The sequence below is a fragment of the Callospermophilus lateralis genome, chromosome 12 (genome assembly GCF_048772815.1).
Source record: "Callospermophilus lateralis isolate mCalLat2 chromosome 12, mCalLat2.hap1, whole genome shotgun sequence".
NCBI classification, from domain to species: domain Eukaryota; kingdom Metazoa; phylum Chordata; class Mammalia; order Rodentia; family Sciuridae; genus Callospermophilus; species Callospermophilus lateralis.
In genome coordinates, this window is record NC_135316.1 from 31,260,369 (window position 1) to 31,284,829 (window position 24,461).

Genomic DNA, 24,461 nt, shown 5'->3' on the forward strand with positions numbered 1-24,461 from the left:
GTCTCACTGAGTTGCTTAGCTCCTTGCTTTTGCTGAGACTGGCTTTGAACTTGGAATCCTCCTACCTCTGCCTCCCGAACCACTGGGATTACAGGCATACACCACCACTCCTGGCCCAGAAACATTTTTATATGTATCTGCCTAAAATGGGTTTCTGCATTTCTTTTTTTCATTCAGACCTTAGTCAAAATACTGCCTTTTCATGAGAACTTCCTTGATCACACAGTGTGAAGTAGTCCCATCCTCCCCCATTATACTTCTACCTTAGTAGCTTTGTTACTCTGAATGGTATCTAGAGTCCACCAAACACATAGACCTCACCTACCTGATCACACCAGAAGCCAGTGTCTGTCTGGTATGCAGCACAAACTTTTTTTTTTTTTTTTTAAAGAACTTAGTTTTCTTTGTTAGGTGAATGAATCTTGTCCCTGATAGTCCTCTTGTCCTTTTTGTTACTATGGACTTAAACTGTTATGATTTTGCTATCATTTTAATATAGCCTCTAGAAAGGAAAAGGAGAAGTGATTGTGATCATTGTCCCAATTAATCTTGAATCCAACATGTTCACTAATCTGTATATCTGCTTGATCACATTTTATTTTATAGAAAAATAAATACAAAGGTAAGGTAGATAGATATGGAAATTCTCTGTACTATCTTTATAGTTTTTCTATAAATCTAAAATTATTCCATAATGATATTTGTTTAAATCATTTATAAGGAAAATTAAGAATTATTTAAGCTAGTTCTCTTTTTTCAAAACATGTTACTATATAAACCCATTTGGATATCTTTGTTGCAAGTGTCTTCCAAATGCATTTAAATTGCATATGTGAAGTAACGTGATACAAAGCTAGTTTTTCACCTAGGATGAGTATTTCAAAGCATTATTACTTTTGTTAAGATAAATTAGTAGACTATACAAATAAAGAACTGATGGTGTAATTTTAACTCCAATTGACTGAACACCTGAGACTTTGAATTGATTTAAACCGAGTAGCAAATATACTATCTCAAAAGCTTTGGACTCTGGCTCATTATTTAATTATTTTCTTGTTTTTTTCTAAGAAATTTATATTTTATGGGGAACATCAAGAAAAATCAGATAACCTCTTGTTCACCAGCATGTCCTATAATCCAGCAGTTTTAACACAAGGTGTGTGCCAGAAAGTTAAAATACCAGCTGTTAGAAAGTACTGGGGACTTAATTAGAACAAATTATATCCCATGCTTTTATAATTATGTCAAAATGAATCCTAATGTTTTATATATATATAACTAAAAAGAACCATTAAAAAAAAAGATAGACTGTCTTGTTCCAATAGCTGCATAATTTGGGAGAGGGAAGGCCTATCTTCTTGTTTTTCTCCCTCTTCCTCCTTGTTGTCAGTGTTAAAATTTGGGTAACTACTATTTAAACTTAACATAGGAAAAGACAGTAAGAATGCAAGTTATAGGCTTTATCTTTAAGAGGTTTACAATCTAGTTGAGAAGATTGTGTAAATATATGCATAAAACAATGTCATCTTTGAACAGTGGTAGTAACAAAGACCACCAGTCTGAGTTATAGTCTTAACAGTTTTACTCTGGGGAGTGTGTTTAGGTAAGACATTTATTTAATCATTTAGTCTCACTTTCCAAACAGAGGAATTTAGCTTCAATCAACTCATTGGTCTCCTTCAGCTCTGAAAGTTCTGTAGCTAAACACTGCCTTCTATGGTAGGGTAGTTGCAGAGGGAACCCACTTCGCTGCAAATGATTGAAACCAAAGTCAATGCAATTTCTTCAGCGGGGTGGTCCCCACCTCTTGTCCCTTAAACCTGAACTGTAAGCTAAGTCATTAAACCAAAGAGATCGAATAATACACTAACAAGATCAATCTTGCAGAACACTTTCCTTCTATCAAAACATTGACTAAAAAATTATATGTAGGTATCTTACTAATGTTAGGCTTTTTAATTGCTGTTTGAGAGAAATCATATATGTGCCATTTAATAGGGGTTTTTAAAAGTAAAAAAAAAAAGAAATTTCTTCCTTGGTTCCAGTTTCTACCATATAGTTCCATTTCTATTATCTACATTCATTCAGTAAAGGTTCATTCAGTAAAGTACCCAACAAATTACCCACACCAGTTTTAACACTTTCTACCAAGAACTTCACTAGCATTTTGGCTTCCCCGTGTGATAAGTATGAGCAGCTAATAGAAGAACCCTAGTGAACATGCATATAATTTGCACATACATACAGCATCATTAGGAAGCATTAAATTTCTTCTGGAGTTTGGTGGATTATGTTAAACTGAAGACTGCTAAGAAGGAACAAAAGCATAGGGAACAGATATGGTCTGGACACATAAAACTAATGTGTTCCTACCCTCTACTCTAAACATATTTTAGTGCTTTGGTCATTCATTCATGTATAGGGTTACGAGCTAAACTATTAAAAGAGGAAGTAATAAGTCTGTAAACATTATAATCCTGAGAACAAATTTTAATTCAGTTTTGAATGTTTTGGTTTTTATTTTTATGTTTGCTTGACTTCAGAGTTCTCATGTAAGAGGGTTACAATGATTGTCTGATTGTCACTAAAGCAACCTTAAAAGTTAAAAAGATGTGGAATTTTAAGCTCTGATGTCTGTCCTTAGAGAGCTAAATGCTCACAACTGTGTTACTTTCTGCTAAGTGAGAAATATACGAAATAGGGGAAATGAAAATTTATTCCCTTTTGTCAAGATTAAAGCTTGCTATTAACATACCTATTGATTAAAATATTACACACACCCCAATTTGGGTATGTAGAAGATGACAGTTACTATCTATTTTGTCTGGTGAGCCCAATAAGTATATAGGAACATCATACGGTTTGTGAAGTGGATAGGCTTTATTTGTTTCTAATTTGGAAAGACTTTTTGGAAGGAGTTAGGCAGCTACAATGAGCAAGAAAAAGATTTTTTCATGAATTTGACACAATCTGAAAAATATAGGCAAGCAAAGAAGGGGATATCAACTTGCAAAAACTAGACATCCGTCTAAAATAATAGACTAATCTGCTGATTCTAAGTTCATGATTCTTGTCTTGATCAGGATTTCAAAGAAGAGAAGGGTGCTGAAATTGAGAGAAAATGTATAGAAAAATTATTGAGGTAGGGCTAAACAAGGTTCAGATAACCGCTTTTTTTTCTTACTTTTTTATTTTAAAAGCAGTATAGCTTTAAAGATAACTACTCTTTCATCTTCCTTTACATTTTATGTTTTCTTTGGGATTTTTAGTAGCTAACCAGACAAATTGTTAGTGTATATTGGTATACTGTGAGTCGAGTTTTAAACATGAAAAATAACCCATCATCCCTTTTTGTAATCCTACTTAGCTGGCCTATTTGGCCATTGATTAGATTCTCAAGAGGTGCTGGTGCTGTTGCACATGCCTGTAATCCCAGCAGCTTGGGAGGATGAGAAAGGAGGATTGTGAGTGTGAGGCCCTAAGCAATTTAGTGAGCCCCTGTCTCAAAATATAAAAACGGCTGGGGATGTGGTTCAGTGGTAGACCTCCTAGGTTCATACACACACATACACACACACACACACACACACACACACACACACCAAAAAAAAAAAAAAAGATTCTTAGAGGTCAGATTTATATGGGGCAGCCATGTAAAAAGAATAATCACAAAATAACTAGTTTTCATATTTACTCTCTGATTCTACAAACCAAATAACTTGGCCTGAATTTCTTTATAAGATTTTTCCACATGACATTATTGGCTAGTGTGGTTCTCTGATGAGAAAAAAATTTTTTAAAAACCATTTTCTTTTAGTCAAAGTGTAAATCTTTATGTAAATAAATGATTAATTTATAACTTTAAAATGTAAATATAATTTACATTAAATTAAATGTTTTCTAGTTTTGAAGTTTAGAGATTCTCATTTATAAATCACATTTTTCTCATTTCCTACTTAAGTAGTAGTTATTAACAATAAACTTCAATAAATTAGTTAGTTTTAAAAATTTGTCTCTATGATTATTTATATTTATCACTGTTTATTTGGATCACTCAGAAACTTAATTGAGTATCTGCTGTGCACACAACATTGTACTTACTTTAGGGAAAATAACTTTGACAACTTAGAGATTTGTTAAGACTTCTTAACCGATTTTTCAGCTTTAAATTCTAAATTGGCATATGGATCTTGCCTTTATTAATAGTTCTTTTTAGTACTTACATGAGAGAAAGTAAGGCTTGTATCTTTTGAATGAAGGGAACTTAATTAGTTATATAGAGAAATACATTTGCCTGGCTGTTGTAAATAATTCTTTTTAATTTATAGCCTTTGTACCCATTTCAAAGATAGTCTTTTATTCCAAATTTTTGGTCCTACTTACTAAATACTTAAATTTGCAAATGAGGACACTATAGAAGCAGACATTGCTACAGCATAAATAAATACTTTGAAAGAAAAACTGTTTAAATAGAAATACTGTTCCATTAGAATATTGGAGGTTAGACATTGTCTTTTTCTTCTTGGCATAGTACCTTGCTAAGGCCTTGTAAATTAACAAGTAAAGAAGATAAAGAAAAAATCAGTTTATCATAAAAAATTTGTGCCTGTTGTTTTTAGCAGGTGCCCAATTTGGAAGGTCATTTGGGTTTTTGTTTAGTTTTTGTTTAGCTTTATTTGTTTATGGTTCCCATGTCCCATATGGAGTTTTGTATGCGTTTCATATATAAGGCAATGTTTGGGGCATTTAAAACTCGCCAGAAATCCAGCTAATAAATTTTATTTGGCTTAGAATAAAGTCCCTAGGTAGGATTGCAGTATAGTAGGAAATGAAAAATTTGGGTGGGTGGTATGGGAATATGCATTTACAAACAATGTTCCATGATATTTAGTAATTACAGTTGCTTAGGAATTAATATGACTTATTAGGGAAGAAAAAAGGAAAAAACAACTCCCCACCAAATAAAAATGCATTTTCTTTTGGAAAGAACCACTTTATTTTCCTACTTTTTCTTTTTTCCTCTCCTCCCCCCTTTTTTCCTTTTTTTTTTTTTTTTCTTTTTATTTTAAAGATATTTGGGCTATAGGGTGTATATTTGCAGAACTACTAACGTCAGAACCAATATTTCACTGTCGGCAAGAGGACATCAAAACTAGTAATCCTTATCACCATGACCAGCTGGACAGAATATTCAATGTAATGGGATTTCCTGCAGGTACACAATATGTTTTTGTTTTTGTTTTTAAATCACTGTTATTTGATCTTAGATATCTTCATTGGAAAGGTGTATATTTTTGGCTGATGAAAGCTACTCTTACTCCAGTCTTAGTTTTTATGACTGCATTTATCAAAGATTTGTAGAAATAACAAAATTTGTAGAATTCACATATTAACATGAATTTATTTTCCTGAATTTGAGGAGTGTTTTTGATTTCTTTTGTTTTACTTTTTTGTTCTGTTGTCTGATATTTTAAATGATAAAATATTTGCAGTATCCATATTAAAAAATTGCATTTTATTCTTACCAGCAGAAACTCCAAAATTAATGATAGAATTTTTTTCCTGGCAGCATATTTAATGCTGCTACTACTTGGCATTTGAATATAAATCTTGACAATTATTTCTGTGTAGAGCACTAGCACAATCACATTATATCAAGTAATAGTATATTTGCTCTCTAACCTTTGTCAATAAAAATATTCTTTAAAGTAATCTGTTAGAACAGTCAGAATATGGGTATAAGTCATATTACTACATGACAAATTAGCCTACTCTTTTTTTGTAGCAGGGAGAAAATTTATAGATGTCCCATTCTCATCATTACATCTTTCCAACTATATCCATACCCTGGTTATATCCAAGAATGGTAGTTCATCAGTCACTGAATACTGCTCACAGGGCCAGAATAATGCAAATTTGTTTAAAACACCAAAATAATTTTGGCTAGTCAAATACTGAATAGAATTATATATTATTAGGGATATTCCTCAGGTCACTAAAACTCAAGACTAATATAGAAGTGTCTGGAAGTTTTATTCCATATTTCTTCTTAATAAAGGTATCGGTTATCAATAAATGAAGAGTAACTATTTAGATATTGCCATTTTTTAAAACTGTTCAACAGTTTCAGAAGACCACTTTTTATGATAGGAATTTTACTTATTCACTAATTATTTACTGAGAACCTACCTTGCGTCAGACACTATCTTGAGTAGAAAACACTGATATTGATATAGCAGATGTGATTGGAGTTTTTATTCTATTGCTATTAAGTAGAATGCTTTAAAAATAGTTTTGGTTTGAGTAGATAGAGAGGAATAGCCTTTTCTTGCTGCTTGTAAATTTGTCTATTCAGATTTCTGAGGCCTACAGGGAAAGGAAAGTGGTGAGGGGCTTGAGGGTGCTGAAGGTCTCTATCAGAGATGCTTTTTAATGCAGGTTCAACAGTCAATTAAGGTGGGATCAGTTTCTAGGAGGCCTTGAAAGGCAAGGAGCCGAGTTTAGATCTGATGAACAGATGAGTGAGAATCCTTAGTAAATTCTTTTTTTTTTTTTTTTTTAAAGAGAGAGTGAAAGAGGGAGAGAGAGAGAGAAAGAATTTTAATATTTATTTTTTAGTTATCGGCAGACACAACATCTTTGTTTTTTTTTGTATGTGGTGCTGAGGATCGAACCTGGGCCGCACGCATGCCAGGCGAGCGCACTACCGCTTGAGCCACATCCCCAGCCCCCTTAGTAAATTCTTGATTATCAGAGACATGACTTATGTTCTGTTCTAGAAAGAATAGTATGGCAGTGGAATGTAAAAATTAAATGAAGAGAAGTAACTGAGGTCAGGAAACCACCTGCTTGTTATAGCAGTCCCATAGCCAGAAAGTGATAAGGAAGGTGCCTACATGACAGATATATCATTTTTATAGGAGGTATGTAATTGAGGGAAAACTAGAAGATTATGTAAATATTTCTTGCTTGAAAAGTAGGCAAATAAAGAAATTGTAGCAAGAAATAAAGTTAAGGAGAAAATTCCATTCAGGAATTCAAGCAAATTTTTAGTTTACATTTTTATGTGATGATTTCTAAGTAGCAAAAACCCTAAATTCAAAAACAAACATCTAAAGGCCATTTGAAAGCTAAAGGTAGTGCTGGGGCTATAGCTCAGTGGTAGAGCACTTGCCTAGCATGTATGAGGCCCTGGGTTTGATTCCCAGCCTGCCAAAAAAAGACCCCCACACCCCTCTGCCCACCAAAAAATAAATAAATTAAGGTTCTGTTAGCTGTCTGGTACAGTGCTGTGCACCTAGTGGGCTCTCAGTAACATCCCACTGACGGTAAGGGAGAAGACAAGTTATCTAGCATGTTGGAGCAACTCCAATACCAATAAAATTAACCAAAACATATTTCATATCTCAGGTTGTGTTGAGTGATAATATTGAACCACCCAAGGTGCCAGCTGACTTGTTAATCCATTAAGTCCCCCAAGTTTCAATTCTGTATATATTGCAGTAAAATTGACACATGCATTAAAGTAGGTTGGAAATCAAATCTAGAGCTTATATTATATTAATATTACTGTAATATATTATCATAAGTATATGTTATGTACTTATATGTTATGTATTAGTTTTTATATACGTTCCACTTCTGGGATGATGGAACAAAAATGGGATTATATAATAGTTGTATCCCACTCTGTTTTGCAAACAATTAGTGCTTACCTTGATTGCTAATGGAAAGCAATGTGTTTAATAAGGTGAAAGGAGGGCTATATTATTAATGAGGGGTGTATTTTAAAGCCACAGAGGTGAAAGATCTTAGATTTATAACATTCCTTCTGAGTGATAAGAGGCAGATTATAGTAAAATATACAGAAAGTAGACAGTTTAAAATTTAAATTGTAAGTAGAGATATCTTAAGCCATAAAGGAATCACAATGTATATTTACTATTCAAGATGTTTGCTGTTTCTGAGCATTTATTTGAAGTCTGGGCTTTCAAAAAGGTTTTAAAGTAAGGAAATGTAATGAAATGTAACCTTTGTTAAAATTCTTAACAGTAGGAATTTAGGTAACATAAAAAATATATCAATGTATTTCACAGATAAAGATTGGGAAGATATAAAAAAGATGCCCGAACATTCAACATTAATGAAAGATTTCAGAAGAAATACGTAAGTTGCAAAGAAAATGGTCACTTTGTTGATTTTTTTCTGGAATACTCAATATAAAATTGAATATTCAACGTAATAGATTACTCAACATAAAATTACTCTAATAAGTAACTGTACTTAGTCAAATACATATTTTTCATGATGTTAGTCTTCATTTCTTAAGATATTTAAGTGATACTTTTGTGACTAAAATTATTGGCTGATTTGCATATGAGAAAAAGAATCAATTCATTACGACTTTCTGGAAACTCAACATTAGTAGGAAATGTCAAGCTAAAGAAGTGAGATTAAACAATGTTGCTAAGAGCCACTAGCCTATCCATGTAGGTTGTGTAGTAATTTTAATCAAGTTTTACTAAGAGAAGAATGAATATTTCAATATTTCATTTATTTACAATGTGAGTCCAACAATTGGGAAAGTCCAGTTCATAAAAAGTATATTTTGAACTTACTGGTAAGGTTAAGTTAAACTTTTTGACCGTGTTATTTAAAATAATTGTTAAAATATAATTTATGTGAAAAAATATTGTTCAGTATGTTACTCATGAAATTGTCTTGCATTTAATCATTGGTATTCATTCAGAAGTGACCAGTGTGGATACTGAATGAAGTACAAAATTGATGTAATGCTACTTTTTTAATATTATATATCAGTTTTGATCAAAGAAATTCTGTTTGGAAGGACCTTAGGCAATGTAAAATTAACCTCAAATCTAATGTAAATATTTCATAGTATTTCTCTTTCAGGTACACCAACTGCAGTCTTATCAAGTATATGGAAAAACACAAAGTAAAACCAGATAGTAAAGCATTCCACTTGGTAAGCTTTAGATAACAGTACTAATGAAATGCATTTCCCATGTTTATCTAGTAGCACAAACTAAGGCTTTGTTTGATCCATTATATAAATTATATAAAATAACCATATAGGTTACTTAGCTGTTAAGAGTTCTTTAATGATACATGGGTGTTGTTTGTGCATACCAATAAAAGCATCAAAACACTCACTTTTCCAAACTCATATCTGGCTTGACAAACTAATGTTTAATCCCATTAGATTTTTATAAAGGTAATGATTATAACAAGTCTGTCAAGAACATTTTTTAAATTCTTATTATTTTCTATCAGTATTTTAAAATCTCATAAAAGTATCAAACACTCCCTCTATTCAGCAATAACTTCTATAGGTTATTTTGCATTTAATCTCTTGAAAGATTGATTATAAAATTTTTAAGTCCTAAGATATCTCTGATAAACTTAAGTATTAGAAGTTCAGTGCTGTTATTCATTATTTGCTTTTTCTGAAAGAATGTGAGAGGTGGCATATTTTATCAGTGTGCAATGAAGAATTGTCTAGAATCTAAATGAATCTTACTAGCAAGGTAATTTATGACAAGATTATATTTAACCTAAATATATTCACAATGAAATTTCCATTGCTACACTGTAATAATTGATAATGGTTTTCAGTTTGATGTTTTCAAAAAAGGGTGTATAACAGGTTTATAACATATACAAAAGGTATTTGGAGAAGCAGATTGTAATTTTAATTCTAAAATTCTTCATTCCTTATTCCCAAGTATTTTTAAATGGGTTGTTTTTGTTGTGGTGGTGGTGGTTGAGTTTTTTGGGTGTTTTTTTTTTTTTTTTTTAATTGTAGATGGGCAGAATACCTTTATTTTATTTATTTATATGTCATGTTGAGGATCAAACCCTGTGCCTCACACATGCCAGGCAAGCAGCCTACCACTGAGCCACAACTGCCCCTTATGTGCGTTCTTTAACCTTAAAAGGTTTGAACATGGCTTTATAGCAACCAGTTTCAATGGCAAACATTTCTTTTATTTCTGCTTTTTCTTCTTCTGCCTTTGCTTTCTATATCTTCTACTTGCTATTATAACAAGTTGTATTTTATATATTTCATATTTTTTCAACCATTTAAAAATCACTGCTTAACCTGTCATGTTACCAGTATATTTTTTCAAATAATGGTGTATATTCTAATGTACTTACAACCATACCCAAATTAGCAAGTTAAAGTTAGATTCTTCAAAATTATTTACTGACTTATTGTGGCAAAATGATGACAGTGATGCTAGACTGAAAGTCATGATTTGGAGGAATTACTTTTATTCATCCCTAGTCCTTGCCACTCATTGTAGTCTGAGGTGACTGTCACTACTATCACCCCTGAAACTCTTTTTTTTTTCCTATTTATTTTTTTTATTGGTTGTTCAAAATGTTACAAAGCTCTTGACATCTCATATTACATATATTAGATTCAAGTGGATTATGAACTACCATTTTTACCCCAAATACAGATTGCAGAATCACATCGGTTACACATCCATATTTTTACATAATGCCCTATTAGTAACTGTTGTATTCTGCTACCTTTCCTATTCTCTGCTATCCTCCCTCCCCTCCCCTCCCCTCCCATCTTCTCTCTCTACCCCATCTACTGTAATTCATTTCCCTCCTTGTTTATTTTCCCCTTCCCCTCACAACTTCTTATATGTACTTTTGTATACCATTGAGGGTCTCCCTCCATTTCCATGCAATTTCCCTTTTCTCTCCCTTTCCCTCCCACCTCATGTCTCTGATTAATGTTAATCTTTTCTTCCTGCTCTTCCTCCCTGCTCTGTTCTTAGTTGCTCTCATTATATCAAAGAAGACATTTGGTATTTGTTTTTTAGGGATTGGCTAGCTTCACTAATCATAATCTGCTCTAATGCCATCCATTTCCCTGCAAATTCCATGATTTTGTCATTTTTTAGTGCTGCGTAATACTCCATGGTGTATAAATGCCACATTTTTTTTATCCATTCATCTATTGAAGGGCATCTGGGTTGGTTCCACAGTCTAGCAATTGTGAATTGTGCTGCTATGAACATCGATGTGGCAGTATCTCTGTAGTATGCTCTTTTAAGGTCTTCAGGGAATAGACCGAGAAGGGCAATGGCTGGGTCAAATGGTGGTTCCATTCCCAGCTTTCCCAGGAATCTCCATACTGCTTTCCAAATTGGCAGCACCAGTTTGCAGTCCCACCAGCAATGTACCAGAGTACCCTTTTCCCCACATCCTCGCCAGCACTTGTTGTTGTTTGACTTCCTAATGGCTGCCAATCTTATTGGAGTGAGATGGTATCTTACGGTGGTTTTGATTTGCATTTCTCTGACTGCTAGAGATGGTGAGCATTTTTTCATGTACTTGTTGATTGATTGTATGTCCTCCTCTGAGAAGTGTCTGTTCAGGTCCTTGGCCCATTTGTTGATTGGGTTATTTGTTATACTATTGTCTAATTTTTTGAGTTCTTTGTATACTCTGGATATTAGAGCTCTATCTGAAGTGTGAGGAGTAAAAATTTTTTCCCATGATGAAGGCTCCCTATTTACCTCTCTTATTGTTTCTCTTGCTGAGAAAAAACTTTTCAGTTTAAGTAAGTCCCATTTGTTGATTCTTGTTATTAACTCTTGTGCTATGGGTGTCCTATTAAGGAATTTGGAGCCCAACCCCACAATATGTAGATCAGAGCCAACTTTTTCTTCTATCAGACGCAGAGTCTCTGATTTGATATCTAATTCCTTGATCCACTTTGAGTTAACTTTTGTGCATGGCGAGAGGAGGGGATTCAGTTTCATTTTGTTGCATATGGATTTCCAGTTTTCCCAACACTATTTGTTGAAGATGCTATCCTTCCTCCATTGCATGCTTTTAGCTCCTTTATCAAATATAAGATAGTTGTAGCTTTGTGGATTAGTCTCTGTGTCCTCTATTCTGTACCATTGGTCCACCCGCCTGTTTTGGTACCAGTACCATGCTGTTTTTGTTACTATTGCTCTGTAATATAGTTTGAAGTCTGGTATCACTATATCGCCTGATTCACACTTCCTGCTTAGAATTGCTTTTGCTATTCTGGGTCTTTTATTTTTCCATATGAATTTCATGATTGCTTTATCTATTTCTACAAGAAATGCCGTTGGGATTTTGATTGGCATTGCATTAAATCTATAGAGAACTTTTGGTAATATCGCCATTTTGATGATGTTAGTTCTGCCTATCCATGAACAGGGTATATTTTTCCATCTTCTAAGATCTTCTTCTATTTCTCTCTTTAGGGTTCTGTAGTTTTCATTGTATAAGTCTTTCACCTCTTTTGTTAGGTTGATTCCCAAGTATTTTATTTTTTTTTTGAGGATATTGTGAATGGAGTGTTTTTCCTCATTTCTGATTCAGAAGTTTTGTCGCTGATATACAGGAATGCCTTTGATTTATGCGTGTTGATTTTATATCCTGCCACTTTGCTGAATTCATTTATTACTTCTAGTAGTTTTTTTGTAGACCCTTTTGGGTCTTCTAGGTATAGAATCATGTCATCCGCAAACAGTGATAATTTAAGTTCTTCTTTTCCTATTTTTATGCCTTTAATTTCTTTCGTCTGTCTAATTGCTCTGGCCAGTGTTTCGAGAACTATATTGAATAGAAGTGGTGATAGAGGGCAACCCTGTCTTGTTCCTGATTTTAGAGGGAATGCCTTCAATTTTTCTCCATTCAGAATGATGCTAGCCTGAGGCTTAGCATAGATAGCTTTTACAATGTCGAGGAAAGTTCCTGTTATCCCTAGTTTTTCTAATGTTTTGAACATAAAAGGATGCTGTACTTTGTCGAATGCTTTTTCTGCGTCTATCGAGATGATCATACGGTTCTTATCTTTAAGTCTATTTATGTGGTGAATAACATTTATTGATTTCCGTATATTGAACCATCCTTGCATCCCAGGGATGAATCCTACTTGATCATGGTGCACAATTTTTTTGATGTACCTTTGTATCCGATTCGCCAGAATTTTATTGAGGATTTTTTGCATCTAGGTTCATCAGAGATATTGGTCTGTAGTTTTCTTTATTTGAGATGTCTTTGTCTGGTTTCGGAATCAGGGTGATATTGGCCTCATAGAATGAATTTGGCAAAGCTCCCTCTTTTTCTATTTCCTGAAATAACTTGAAAAGTATTGGTATTATTTCTTCTTTAAAGGTTTTGTAAAACTTCGCTGTATACCCATCTGGTCCTGGGCTTTTCTTGGTTGGTAGTCTTTTGATTGCTTCTTCAATCTCATCCATTGATATTGGTCTGTTCAAATTGTGTGTATCCTCCTGACTCAGTCTCGGCAAATCATAGGATTTAAGAAATTTATCGATGTCTTCACTCTCTTCTATTTTATTGGAATATAGGTTTTCAAAATAATTTCTAATTGTCTTCTGTATTTCTGTAGCATCTGTTGTGATCTTGCCTTTTTCATCCCATATGTTAGTAATTTGAGTTCTCTCTCTTCTTCTCTTCGTTAGCATGGCTAAGGGTCTGTCGATCTTATTTATTTTTTCAAAGAACCAACTTTTAGTTTGGTCAATTTTTTCAATAGTTTCTTTTGTTTCAATTTCGTTGATTTCCGCTCTGATTTTAATTATTTCTTGCCTTCTGCTACATTTGCTGTTGTTTTGCTCTTCCTTTTCTAGGGCTTTGAGATGAAGTGTGAGCTCATTTATTTGTTGGTTTTTCCTTTTTTTGAGGAATGACCTCCAGGTGATGAATTTCCCTCTTAAAACTGCTTTCATTGTGTTCCATAGATTCCTATATGTTGTATCTGTATTTTCATTTATCTCTAAGAATTTTTTTATTTCCTCCTTTATGTCTTCTGTAACCCATTAATCATTCAGTAACATATTGTTCATTTTCCATGTGATGTAGGATTTTTCTTTCCTTCTTTTATCATTGATTTCCAGTTTCATTCCATTATGATCACATAAAATACATGGTATTATCTCCACCTCTTTATATTTACTGAGTGTTGCCCTATGGCATAATATATGGTCTATTTTTGAGAAGGATCCATGTGCTGCTGAGAAAAAAGTATATCCACTTGATGATGGTTGATATATTCTATATATGTCAGTTAAGTCTAGGTCATTGATTGTGATATTGAGCTCTATAGTCTCTTTATTCAACTTTTGTTTGGAGGATTTGTCCAATGGTGAGAGAGGTGTGTTCAAGTCACCCATAATTATTGTGTTGTGGTCTATTTGATTCTTGAACTTGAGGAGAATTTGTTTTATGAACATTGCAGCACCATTATTTGGTGCATAAATATTGATAATTCTTATGTCTTGTTGGTGAATGGTTCCTTTTAACAGTATATAATGTCCTTCCTTATCCCTTTTGATTAACTTAGTCTTGAAGTTGATTTTATTTGATATGAGGATGGCCACCCCTGCTTGCTTCCGAGGACCGTGTGCGTGGTATATTTTTTTCCAACCTTTCACCTTCAGCCTGTGTATGTCTTTTCCAATCAAATGTGTCTCCTGGAGGCAACATATTGTTGGATTTGTTTTTTTAATCCATGTTACCAGCCTATGTCGCTTTATTGGTGAGTTTAAGCCATTAACGTTTAGAGTTACTATTGATATATGGTTTGTACTGCCAGCCATGTTTAATTATTTATCTTTTTTTTTTTTTTAATTTAGTTTGTTTCTCCATGATTAGCTTTCCCCGCTGTCCTCTGTCGTTACTGAGGCTCTTCCCACTGATGGTTTTGGTTGTTGTTTTTCATTTCTTCCTCGTGTAGTGTTTTGCTCAAGACACTTTGCAATCCTGGTTTTCTGGCTGCAAATTCTTTTAGCTTTTGTTTATCATGAAAGATTTTTATTTCGTTATCGTACCTGAAGCTTAATTTTGCTGGATACAGAATTCTTGGCTGGCATCCATTGTCTTTCAGTGTATGAAATATGTTATTCCAGGATCTTCTCGCTTTTAGCGTCTGTGATGAAAAATCCGTTGTTAACCTTATTGGTTTACCCCTGAATGTAATCTGCCTCCTTTCTCTTGTAGCTTTTAATATTTTCTCTTTGTTCTGTATATTGGCTATCTTCATAACAATGTGTCTTGGCGTTGGTCTACTGTGATTTTGTGTGCTTGGTGTTCTGTATGCATCTACAATTTGTATATCCGTTTCCTTTTTTTATTTCTGGAAAGTTTTCTGTTATTATTTCATTCAGAAGGTTATTCATTCCCTTGGTTCGATTCTCTGTACCTTCCTCTATCCCGATGACTCGTATGTTTGGTTTTTTAATGTTATCCCACATCTCTTGGATGTTTTTCTCGTGATTTTCTACCAGCCTTTCTGAGTTGGCTAGACTCTTTTCAAGATGATATATTTTGTCTTCATTATCTGACGTTCTGGCTTCTACTTGCTCCACTCTGTTAGTAATACTTTCAATTGAGTTTCTAATTTGATTTATCGTTTCCTTCATTTCTAGAATTATTGTTTGATTTTTTTTAATAATCTCCATCTCCTGATAAAGATGCTTTACTTCTTCTTTTATCTGTTTATGTAATTCTTTTTCAATGTGTTCTTTCACTGTTTGAATTTGCTGTCTCGTATCCTCTTTAAGATTCCATTCCATCTGTCTAAGGTGTTCCTTGAGTTCTTTATATGACCATTTTTCTGGTGACTCTAGGTCCTCCTGAATATTTAGGCTGTCCTTCATTGTTTGTACTCCCTTTCTTCCTTGCTTTTTTATGCTGCTCATATTACTTCTTGTTCTGTTTGATTGCTGAGTTACTGTTGACTCTTATAAATTTATTTGATGCTTGGGAGGAAAGATATTAGAAGGGAAGGGAAGAAGTCACTAAAGAGAATGAGGGTAGGCAAGTAGAACTCAAGAAAGGGGGAATAAGAAAATTCTAAAGAGATGAAAAGACAAAAAAAAATAGAAAATAGGGGAAAAAAGAAATTTTTTTAAAAGAAAATAATGAAAATAAAAAAATGAAAGTTAAAATTTTTAAAAAAATAATAACAATAAAAATTTAAAAAGGTTAAAAAAAATTAAAAACATAAAAAAATTAAAGAACAGCAACCACAAAAAAGAAAATGAAAATGAAAGAAAAGAGAAAAAAAAACCCAAATTAAAAAAAAATAACAACAATAATAATAATACTAGTAATAATAAATGCAGTCATAGAGTTCGATTTACTTCTCTTCCAGTAGGTGGAGCTGTGCCCACTGGGTCAAGCTTCTCCTCTCAATAGGTGGGAACCAGTCACTGTGCAGTAGCTCTTCCTCCCAGACTGGGCGGGTCTCCAATCCTGAGTGTCTAGGGCCTTCTCTTGTGTTTCCTCGAGCCAGGCCCTGCTCACCTGTGACGCTCACCACAATGCTGGCTACACGCCAGGTCTGCTGCTCCTGGGAGCCCTCTTTTCATTAGCGCCTGGGCACACTCTCCGTTTTTGCCTCCCTCAGACCCTAAGTTTGTGGAGCTTGGGGCTGAGAACCCCCAGCGAATTTGCTTACCTTCTGGTAGCCACGCCCCCGGTATCTGGTGCAAGAGACCTCAGTTGTCAGCACTGGTGGGAGCGGTAGCTGGGAGTCCCGTGCCGCCGCAACTGCCGCGACTCCCGCGCCACTCCTGATTCCCTTGGTCTGGCTATCTCGCTCACAGGATTGCTGGGAGGGGCCCTTAAGTTTTCCCTGCTGTTCTATAGCTGAAAGAGCTGTGATCAGTCTAAAACAGAGATAATGACGTCAGCTCTCCAAGATGGTGGCCGCTGGCTTCCTCTTTGGTCTGACCGATGTGGAGAACCGAATTGGATGGCTTCCTTCCCCGTCTCAAGCCCAGAATTCAGCTCTGCGTACAGTATTTGCACAGCTGGCAGGAGCCTGCAGAATCCGTAGAGTTGTTTCTTTGCGTTGTTATCTCGTCGTCGTTTCCCAGCGAGCGCCGGGGACTCTGGCTGTGGGGCGCTTTGCTGAATAAGCAGCGTGACCCTCTGTGCGGACAAATCTCTCGCATTTGAGCCCCAGTAGCTGGTCCTTATGCGATGGAAATCCTTCCTCTAGGTTTCGGAGCACCCCAATTCTGCTGGAAATTCCTAACAAGCTAGCTTTTAGCCATTCTACCTTGTCATTTTCCTGCTCAGTGACGCGGTACACGGGGGTGCTGCATTCCCTTCGCCGCCATCTCGCAAATTCCCACCCCTGAATCTCTTGAGAGAGATACACCTTCCTGATAATTTGTCATTTTTATTGGGGTGACCTGTCTTTAAATCTTGAGTGGGCCCATCTGAAAACTCCATTATACTCCCATTAAACTGCTGGAAATTGCAAATAGCAAATCCCAAGTTTTCCCTTTCAACTCTAAGAGTAAAATTGGGCTTCCATTGGAATATCAGATCATTAAAATAAAATTTGAATCTCACCATCCCAATGTTTTGTCTGTTTTTAAATAATTTGTCCTTTTAACCTCTAAACTGTGTTATTTCACATTAAATCTCAATGTGTCTTTCAAAATGTGATTTCAGTCCAGCAGCTCACACATTACCTAAGGAACCTATTGAAAATGCAGGTTCTTGGGCTTCTGCCCAGATCTGCTAATCAAAAATTCTGGAAGCAGGGTCCAGCAATCTGTTTACAGAAGTCTTCTGGGTGATTCTATTACATGCTAAATCTGAAAAAACTATACTAGATCAAAGAGTATAAATTGTGAGACCACACAGTTTACAGTCACTTACATCGAATACTAGACTCAAATATTCTAGTTCTTGGAGCCTTCAATTAACTATGTTTTAACTAAAATAGAAGATTGAATCTTCATATTTGTGTGGCATTTCTTTATGTAACAATAAGAATTATAATAGCATTTATATTTATAGTGCTTTCTTTATGACAGACACCATTATAATTGCTTTCTATTTATTCATTTAATCTTGAAAATAAACCTGTGAAAGTAGGTACCATTTTTAATTTCCATTTGACAGATAGATTACAAAGAGTTGAAGTAACTTGCCCAATGTCACTCCACTAATATTTTGTCAGGATTTGAACCAGGCAATTTATTTCCACAGTCTCTACAAGTTGTGTGTTACCATATTTATCTAGACTAGTCTGACACTATTCAGTAGAACATTTTACAATTATCTGCACTGCCCAGGTAGGGTAGTAACTAGCTACATTTGGCATTTGAAATTCTGACTGTGTAACTGATTTTTAAAAATTTAATTCCATTTTACTTAAATTGGATCTAAATCTACATTGTTACATATGGCTAGTGTATCATTTGTGTTAGAACAATTTTTCCTTTTTTAGTCTTATTCTAAATTGGGTAAAGCAGTTTAGAGAAGGAAGGAGAAAAGATCATTGGTTTAGTTAGACAAGGCATAAATGTAGTTATTCTTTGGATGAAAATCAAATGAAATAATATTAGAATTACTATAATTTGAATTGCTGCATTAAACTTAATAATTAGGATTTTCTCATTGTTAATTCAGCAGGAATAAATATCGTCTACTTTGTGGTATCATTCCTCAAACAATATTCTTTCCCATATGTGTTAACAGGTAGCTATAAGAACTAATAAGTAATGTTGTTATGATTTATGGTTTCAGCTTCAGAAGTTGCTTACCATGGACCCAATAAAGCGAATTACCTCAGAACAGGCTATGCAGGATCCCTATTTCTTAGAAGACCCACTTCCTACATCAGAGTAAGTGATAGATTTATGAATTTAACATTATAATGGCATTTTTTGAAGCATTTTTTTCTTTTAGTTGTCAACCCTAAGTTGCCCCTTCTCTTTGATGGAGACGCAAGGAAATCCTTATGACAAGCAGAAATTGAGCTCTGCTGATTGAAGTGTCACTTAGGAGCTTTGTGATTAAGAGGACTTCCTGTTCTCTTGCTTTATGAAAGGTAGATCATGTTCGTTTCAGCAGTAATACAGTTATTCAGTGACAGGGTTGATTATGCATGCTGTAACTCCTTTAGACTCACTGAGATGGCTTATTGCCTGCAATTATAGTTTTGTGTTCCAAAATCACAAATACTGTTCCCAAATAAATTTGTGTTCCCCTATACTATCTTTTGTTTTAAATGTAGAAGGTAGTATTAAAAAATTTGTCTTTAAACAGTGACAAATTTCAGCTGGAATCTGTATTTTTGTTGTAGTAATAGCAGAGTAAGTTTTGGGTAAAAGAAGAAAGTTGAGTCATATTGGATGATTGTTGATAATTTTTATACAAAAAAGACCATTATATGGCCTGCTATAATGTCACCGATTGAAAGAAAAATTCATTCTGTCATAGTTGCATGAAAGATACTTATATTTGCAAATGTGGAAACAGAGTTCATCTCAGATTAAAATAAAAACTACCTAATAAGTGAAGCATTTGAGATGCCAAATAGCATACAAATTTTTTTTTTTCTTGTAATCAGTGTTTTTGCCGGTTGTCAAATCCCTTACCCAAAACGAGAATTTTTAACAGAAGAAGAACCTGATGACAAAGGAGACAAAGTAAGTATTAAAGTACAAGTTGGTAGTGTTGCATTCTTGACTGCCTTCATGACATTTCTGATGTGGCTGTATTTTGTTCTCCTTCTGAGTTGAACTTTGTTTTTCTGTTTAACCAATTGAGAAGAACCAGCAGCAGCAGCAGGGCAATAACCACACTAATGGAACTGGCCACCCAGGGAACCAAGACAGCAGTCACACACAGGGACCCCCGTTGAAAAAAGTGAGAGTTGTTCCTCCTACCACTACCTCAGGTGGACTAATCATGACCTCAGACTATCAGGTATTTAAAATTTGTTTTGTATTGACCTGCTATGTCAGTGTTTGCATAGGGAACTTGTGACATTTGGAAAATGAGTTGTAATTGAGAAACATTGACTTCTGTGTACATGAGAAAGTACACTATTATGGAAAAATACTGTCAGTGCTATCATAGGAAAGGGTAGACTTTTAAAACAGGCATCTTGGAATGATAACTACATCTTAAGCCATTATTTAATTGTGTGATATTATGTAAGTAATAGAGTACCTCCTAGCTTTAGTTCTTTCCTCTACACAAGGGGCCTAATAAAACCTAACTTGGAGTTGTCAGATTAGGAACAATGTATTACATCCCAGTCTAGTCATTTCTGGGAAACCTTGAGTAAATGATTCAAGTGTTCTTAGTGTCCTTATTTGTAGAATATGGATAATGGTAAATTGAGGTTGTAGTGAAGATTAAATTGGAATATGCATGGCTCAGGCACAGTGGCTATCCTGACATAAGTGCTAAATAGAGGATACCAAATAGTTTTTTAATCATTTTTATTATTATCGCCATTAAAATTCTTAGTATTTTACTAAGTGCCAGCTTTATCCTTAAGTCATTATACTCTAGGAGGTAATGTTTTATTATTGCCATTTCAGGAGACTTAAGGCTTGCTTCTGTAAATAGCTTTCACAGGGTCAGCCAGTAAGCCAATGGTAGAACCAGGATTCAGATTGGTTGCCTACTTGTGGGTCCATCCTGTCACTTTCTTTGTGGAAAAACTTGTTTTCAAAATCATAACCACCTTCCTTTCTCCTCAGTTTATTCTCATCATTTGCCAGCTAAACTGGAAATAAGAAGTATACTGAAAACATAACCAGTTAGTTATTTACCTACAAAAAGATTACAGAGATCTAATGAAACTGGTTTAAAGTTCAGTACTAAACATTACTGTACTTCTAGGATTAGGTATTTAGCTCTTTGCTTTAGTTTAGGAGAGGTCCCACCTGTCACACCACAAATCTTTGCCTGAGTTGTGACTCTCTCCCAGTAAGGGACACAACAAGGCATCTGTGGATGTTGGTATTCCATTATCTTTTTGCTCCCCATCTGGAAAGGAAGATTGCACCTCTCTTGGCTTGAGGCCCTTTGCTTCTGAAACTCAGAAAATGATGTTATGCTTCTTTATTGGTGGTGGTTTTGTGGGTGATTTCAAAAATAGTATTTCTAACTATAGTTTCCTGGTCTACTCTTTTAAAATTGTTTTTTTTTTTTTGCTAAGTTAGCAGGATTTAGAATTAAATGACTTACTGAATTTGCTTTGAAAGAGAGAAATAATACAATATAGCTAATTTGTTATAGTGTTTGTCTTAGAAGTTAATAGTATGAGAGGTACAGGAATGAAAATAGTAATATACCAGATCAAAAATTGAACACTCCATATCACTATTCTTTCCCTTTATGCCATTTTAGGAATTGAGAATATCACTCTTCTTATATTTCAATGATTATATTTGTACTTGTCTATATAAACCTATAGCAGAAAAATAAGACTGAATAATTTAAACAGCATTAAAAATATTTCAGTGCCATAGAAATTGATTCTTTGGTACCTTTTCTTGTCATAATCATTTTTATTCTTTAGTTATATATGGGGGTGTTGGGAATGATTTCTGTTGAAGAAATGAGCATAGCTTTTCTTTTTTGTTTTTGTATTTTTGTTTGTTTGTTTTTGGTGGTGCTAAAGATTGAACCCTCGGCCATGTGCATGCTAGCTAGGCAAGTGCTGTGCCACTGAGGCACATGCCCAGCCCTATTTCTATCTTTCTTTCTTAACTTCATTCAGGCCAGGTTTCCCAGACTGACCTTGAACTTGGAATCTTCCTGCCTCAGCTGGAATTACAGGGGTGTGCTACTAAGCCTGGCAACTGTGAATTTCTTAATGTATACATCATTAAACTCATGTGGAAACATCTCAAGCAAATTAGTTATTGTTTATCAGGTAGACACTAAGCATATTAAAAGGAATTACTACTGTAGAAAAACATTTGCACAGCATAGTAATAAGTTTCAGCTTATTATTACCTATGCAATATTTCTGACCTGATGTTAGAACAATTTGGGTTTTTTGTCATTTTAATTCTAAAGTTACTACCTAGCACAAAACTTTTACATCCTTACTTCCTGAAACATAATGACACTTCAGGCACACCCCAGCCTTGTTGGCTTGGGACCTTAGCTACTCCTAAGCACCTGAGTCACATTCCTCCCTCATCTCCTTTCCAGCGTTCCAATCCACATGCTGCCTATCCCAACCCTGGACCAAGCACATCACAGCCCCAGAGCAGCATGGGATACTCAGCTACCTCCCAGCAGCCTCCACAGTACTCACATCAGACACATCGGTACTGAGCTGCGTTGGAATCTTGTCAATGCACTGTTGCTAATGCTGCAGGACTGACTGTGCAGCTCTCCGCGGGAACCTGGTATGGGCCATGAGAATGTACTGTACAACCACATCTTCAAAATGTCCAGTAGCCAAGTTCCACCACTTTTCACAGATTGGGGTAGTGGCTTCCAAGTTGTACCTATTTTGGAGTTAGACTTGAAAAGAAAGTGCTAGCACAGTTTGTGTTGTGGATTTGCTACTTCCATAGTTTACTTGACATGGTTCAGACTGACCAATGCATTTTTTTCAGTGACAGTCTGTAGCAGTTGAAGCTGTGAAATGTGCTAGGGGCAAGCATTTGTTGTTGTATGTGGTGACTTATTTCAGTGTAACAACATTATCTGACCAATAGTACACACAGACACAAAGTTTTAACTGGTACTTGAAACATACAGTATGTTAACTCAACAAAATAACCAAGACTCAAAATGAGATTATTTTGGTACACCTTTCTTTTTAGTGTCTTATCAATGGGTTGATTGGTTTTCTACATTAATCAGTGTTTTTTGACCAAGAACATTGCTTGGGTTTTTTTGAAAGTACAAAAAGCCACATAGTTTTTCCAGAAAGGTTACAAAACTCCCAAAGATTAATTTCCAACTTCTAAGTTTGTTTTTATTTTCAATCTATGACTTGACTGGTATTAAAGCTGCTATTTGATAGTAATTAAATATGTTGTCATTGATATAAACCTGTTTGGTTCAGCAAACAAACTAAAATGATTGTCATAGACAGTGTTTTATTTTTCCTGTTGGTGTTGCTGATTTGTGAGCATGCTTTAAGATGAAAAAAGCATGAATGATAACTTCCTTAAAAAGGTGCGGCATCCAATTCAGATATTTTGTCCTGATTTTAAAGCTGGTTGGTGTAGTGCTATTAAAAAATTTTTGTTCAGTTAATTTTTCTTTTTTAACTTGTTCGCACGTTGTTTAGGGTGCCCTTACTTCAGCAAAGGAGAAGGAGTAGGAGAGCCTTAGAATTTTTGAGGGAAAAAAAAACCTATAACATACAATGTACTGTATCAAACTATTTTACATGAATGACACAAGTATTCTGAATAAAAAAAATTGAACATTGTTAAAAACAAGGTGTTATGTAATAAATTTATTTTTCATAAATCAAAATATGGAGTGACCTGTACTTTTTTATACACACAAAGGGCTTTTTTTTGTTGTTTTAATTTTAAAATGTGCCTTAACCAATGGCCTCTGAATAAATCTTTAAGTTGTTTTTGATTGATATCTATATGTTCTGCCTCCATAATAAACTAATGTCTTAAGTCTTAGATATGGATTCTTCTGTTACGCTTAGTATTTGAATGTAAGATGTTAAATACAGACACCTCCCTAATTGGAAGGTATCTTTGGAGTAATACCTAAATCATTCTGTGTTATGTTGTGAAGGACTTGACTGTTAATCCCAAATAATTCTTTTTCCCCTCCTTGAAGACAAAATATAGAAGATTAAAAATAATAATTGTTAAAATGGTTTTTAACTCAAAATTTAAACTCATTCATATAAAAACATTCTAAAACATTTAAGAACTAAAGAATCATAGTACTGATAGACTCTACCATAATAGTAACATTTTTTGTTTTGTTGTTTCAGTACTGAGAATTGAAAGCAGGACCTTGCACACATTAGGCAAATGCTGTACCACTGAGCTACACCCCCAGTCCCATGGTAATTTGGGGGAGCTGAATTCTTGTTTCAATTTGATGTCTTTCTGCCCCAATTTACGTAGACACTGCATAAATCTGATTGTGAAGTTTGCCTGCTTAGAACCATCAGAAGCTCCCTATGACTACAAAATTAAGTCAAAGCCCTCCACAGTTTGGCTGTCAGTCTTACCCATTACCATGCGTTCTTATGTCCCTTTCACTCTTAATTGTTTTCTGATGTTCCTTCCTGCCCAATTGCAATGGTTTTTATGCTCAATGGATTTGAGAATTATCTGTGTCACTCCTAGGTTCTAGTCTCATAGGTTGCTTCAGTAGGGTTAGGTGGAAACATGGATTCCTCATTCTTGAAAAGCTTCCCTAGTTGATTCTATGTAGCAGTCTGAGAAATGTGGTGTGGTGGCTCATGCCTATAATCCCAGTGACCTGGGAGGCTGAGACAATAAGATTACAGGTTTTAGGCCAGCCTCTAAATAGCTCTTAATTTTGTAGTCACAGGGAGCTCCTAAGGGTTGTAAGCAAATAAATAGCTCTAAAGCCACTCACCTCCAAACTGGTCAAAAGATTGAGCCAAACAGTAGCAT

The 24,461-nt window shown here is 34.7% G+C and overlaps 1 protein-coding gene across 4 annotated transcripts in view; it reads left to right on the plus strand.

Moving 5' to 3' along the window:
- Positions 1 to 23,322, plus strand: part of Cdk8 (cyclin dependent kinase 8) — a 122,843-nt gene extending 99,521 nt beyond the window's left edge. For 2 of the 4 annotated variants that reach the window (XM_076871979.2, XM_076871982.2), the window contains 7 exons: positions 5,072 to 5,215; positions 8,097 to 8,166; positions 8,914 to 8,986; positions 18,601 to 18,698; positions 19,427 to 19,505; positions 19,627 to 19,785; positions 22,036 to 23,322. In XM_076871979.2, the coding sequence (XP_076728094.1) occupies positions 5,072 to 5,215; positions 8,097 to 8,166; positions 8,914 to 8,986; positions 18,601 to 18,698; positions 19,427 to 19,505; positions 19,627 to 19,785; positions 22,036 to 22,161 (749 nt within the window). In that variant the 3' untranslated portion in view covers positions 22,162 to 23,322. The remainder of the gene's footprint in view (positions 1 to 5,071; positions 5,216 to 8,096; positions 8,167 to 8,913; positions 8,987 to 18,600; positions 18,699 to 19,426; positions 19,506 to 19,626; positions 19,786 to 22,035) is intronic. The other 2 variants (XM_076871980.2, XM_076871981.2) reach the window with 2 other exon arrangements.
- Positions 23,323 to 24,461: the final 1,139 nt, after the last annotated feature.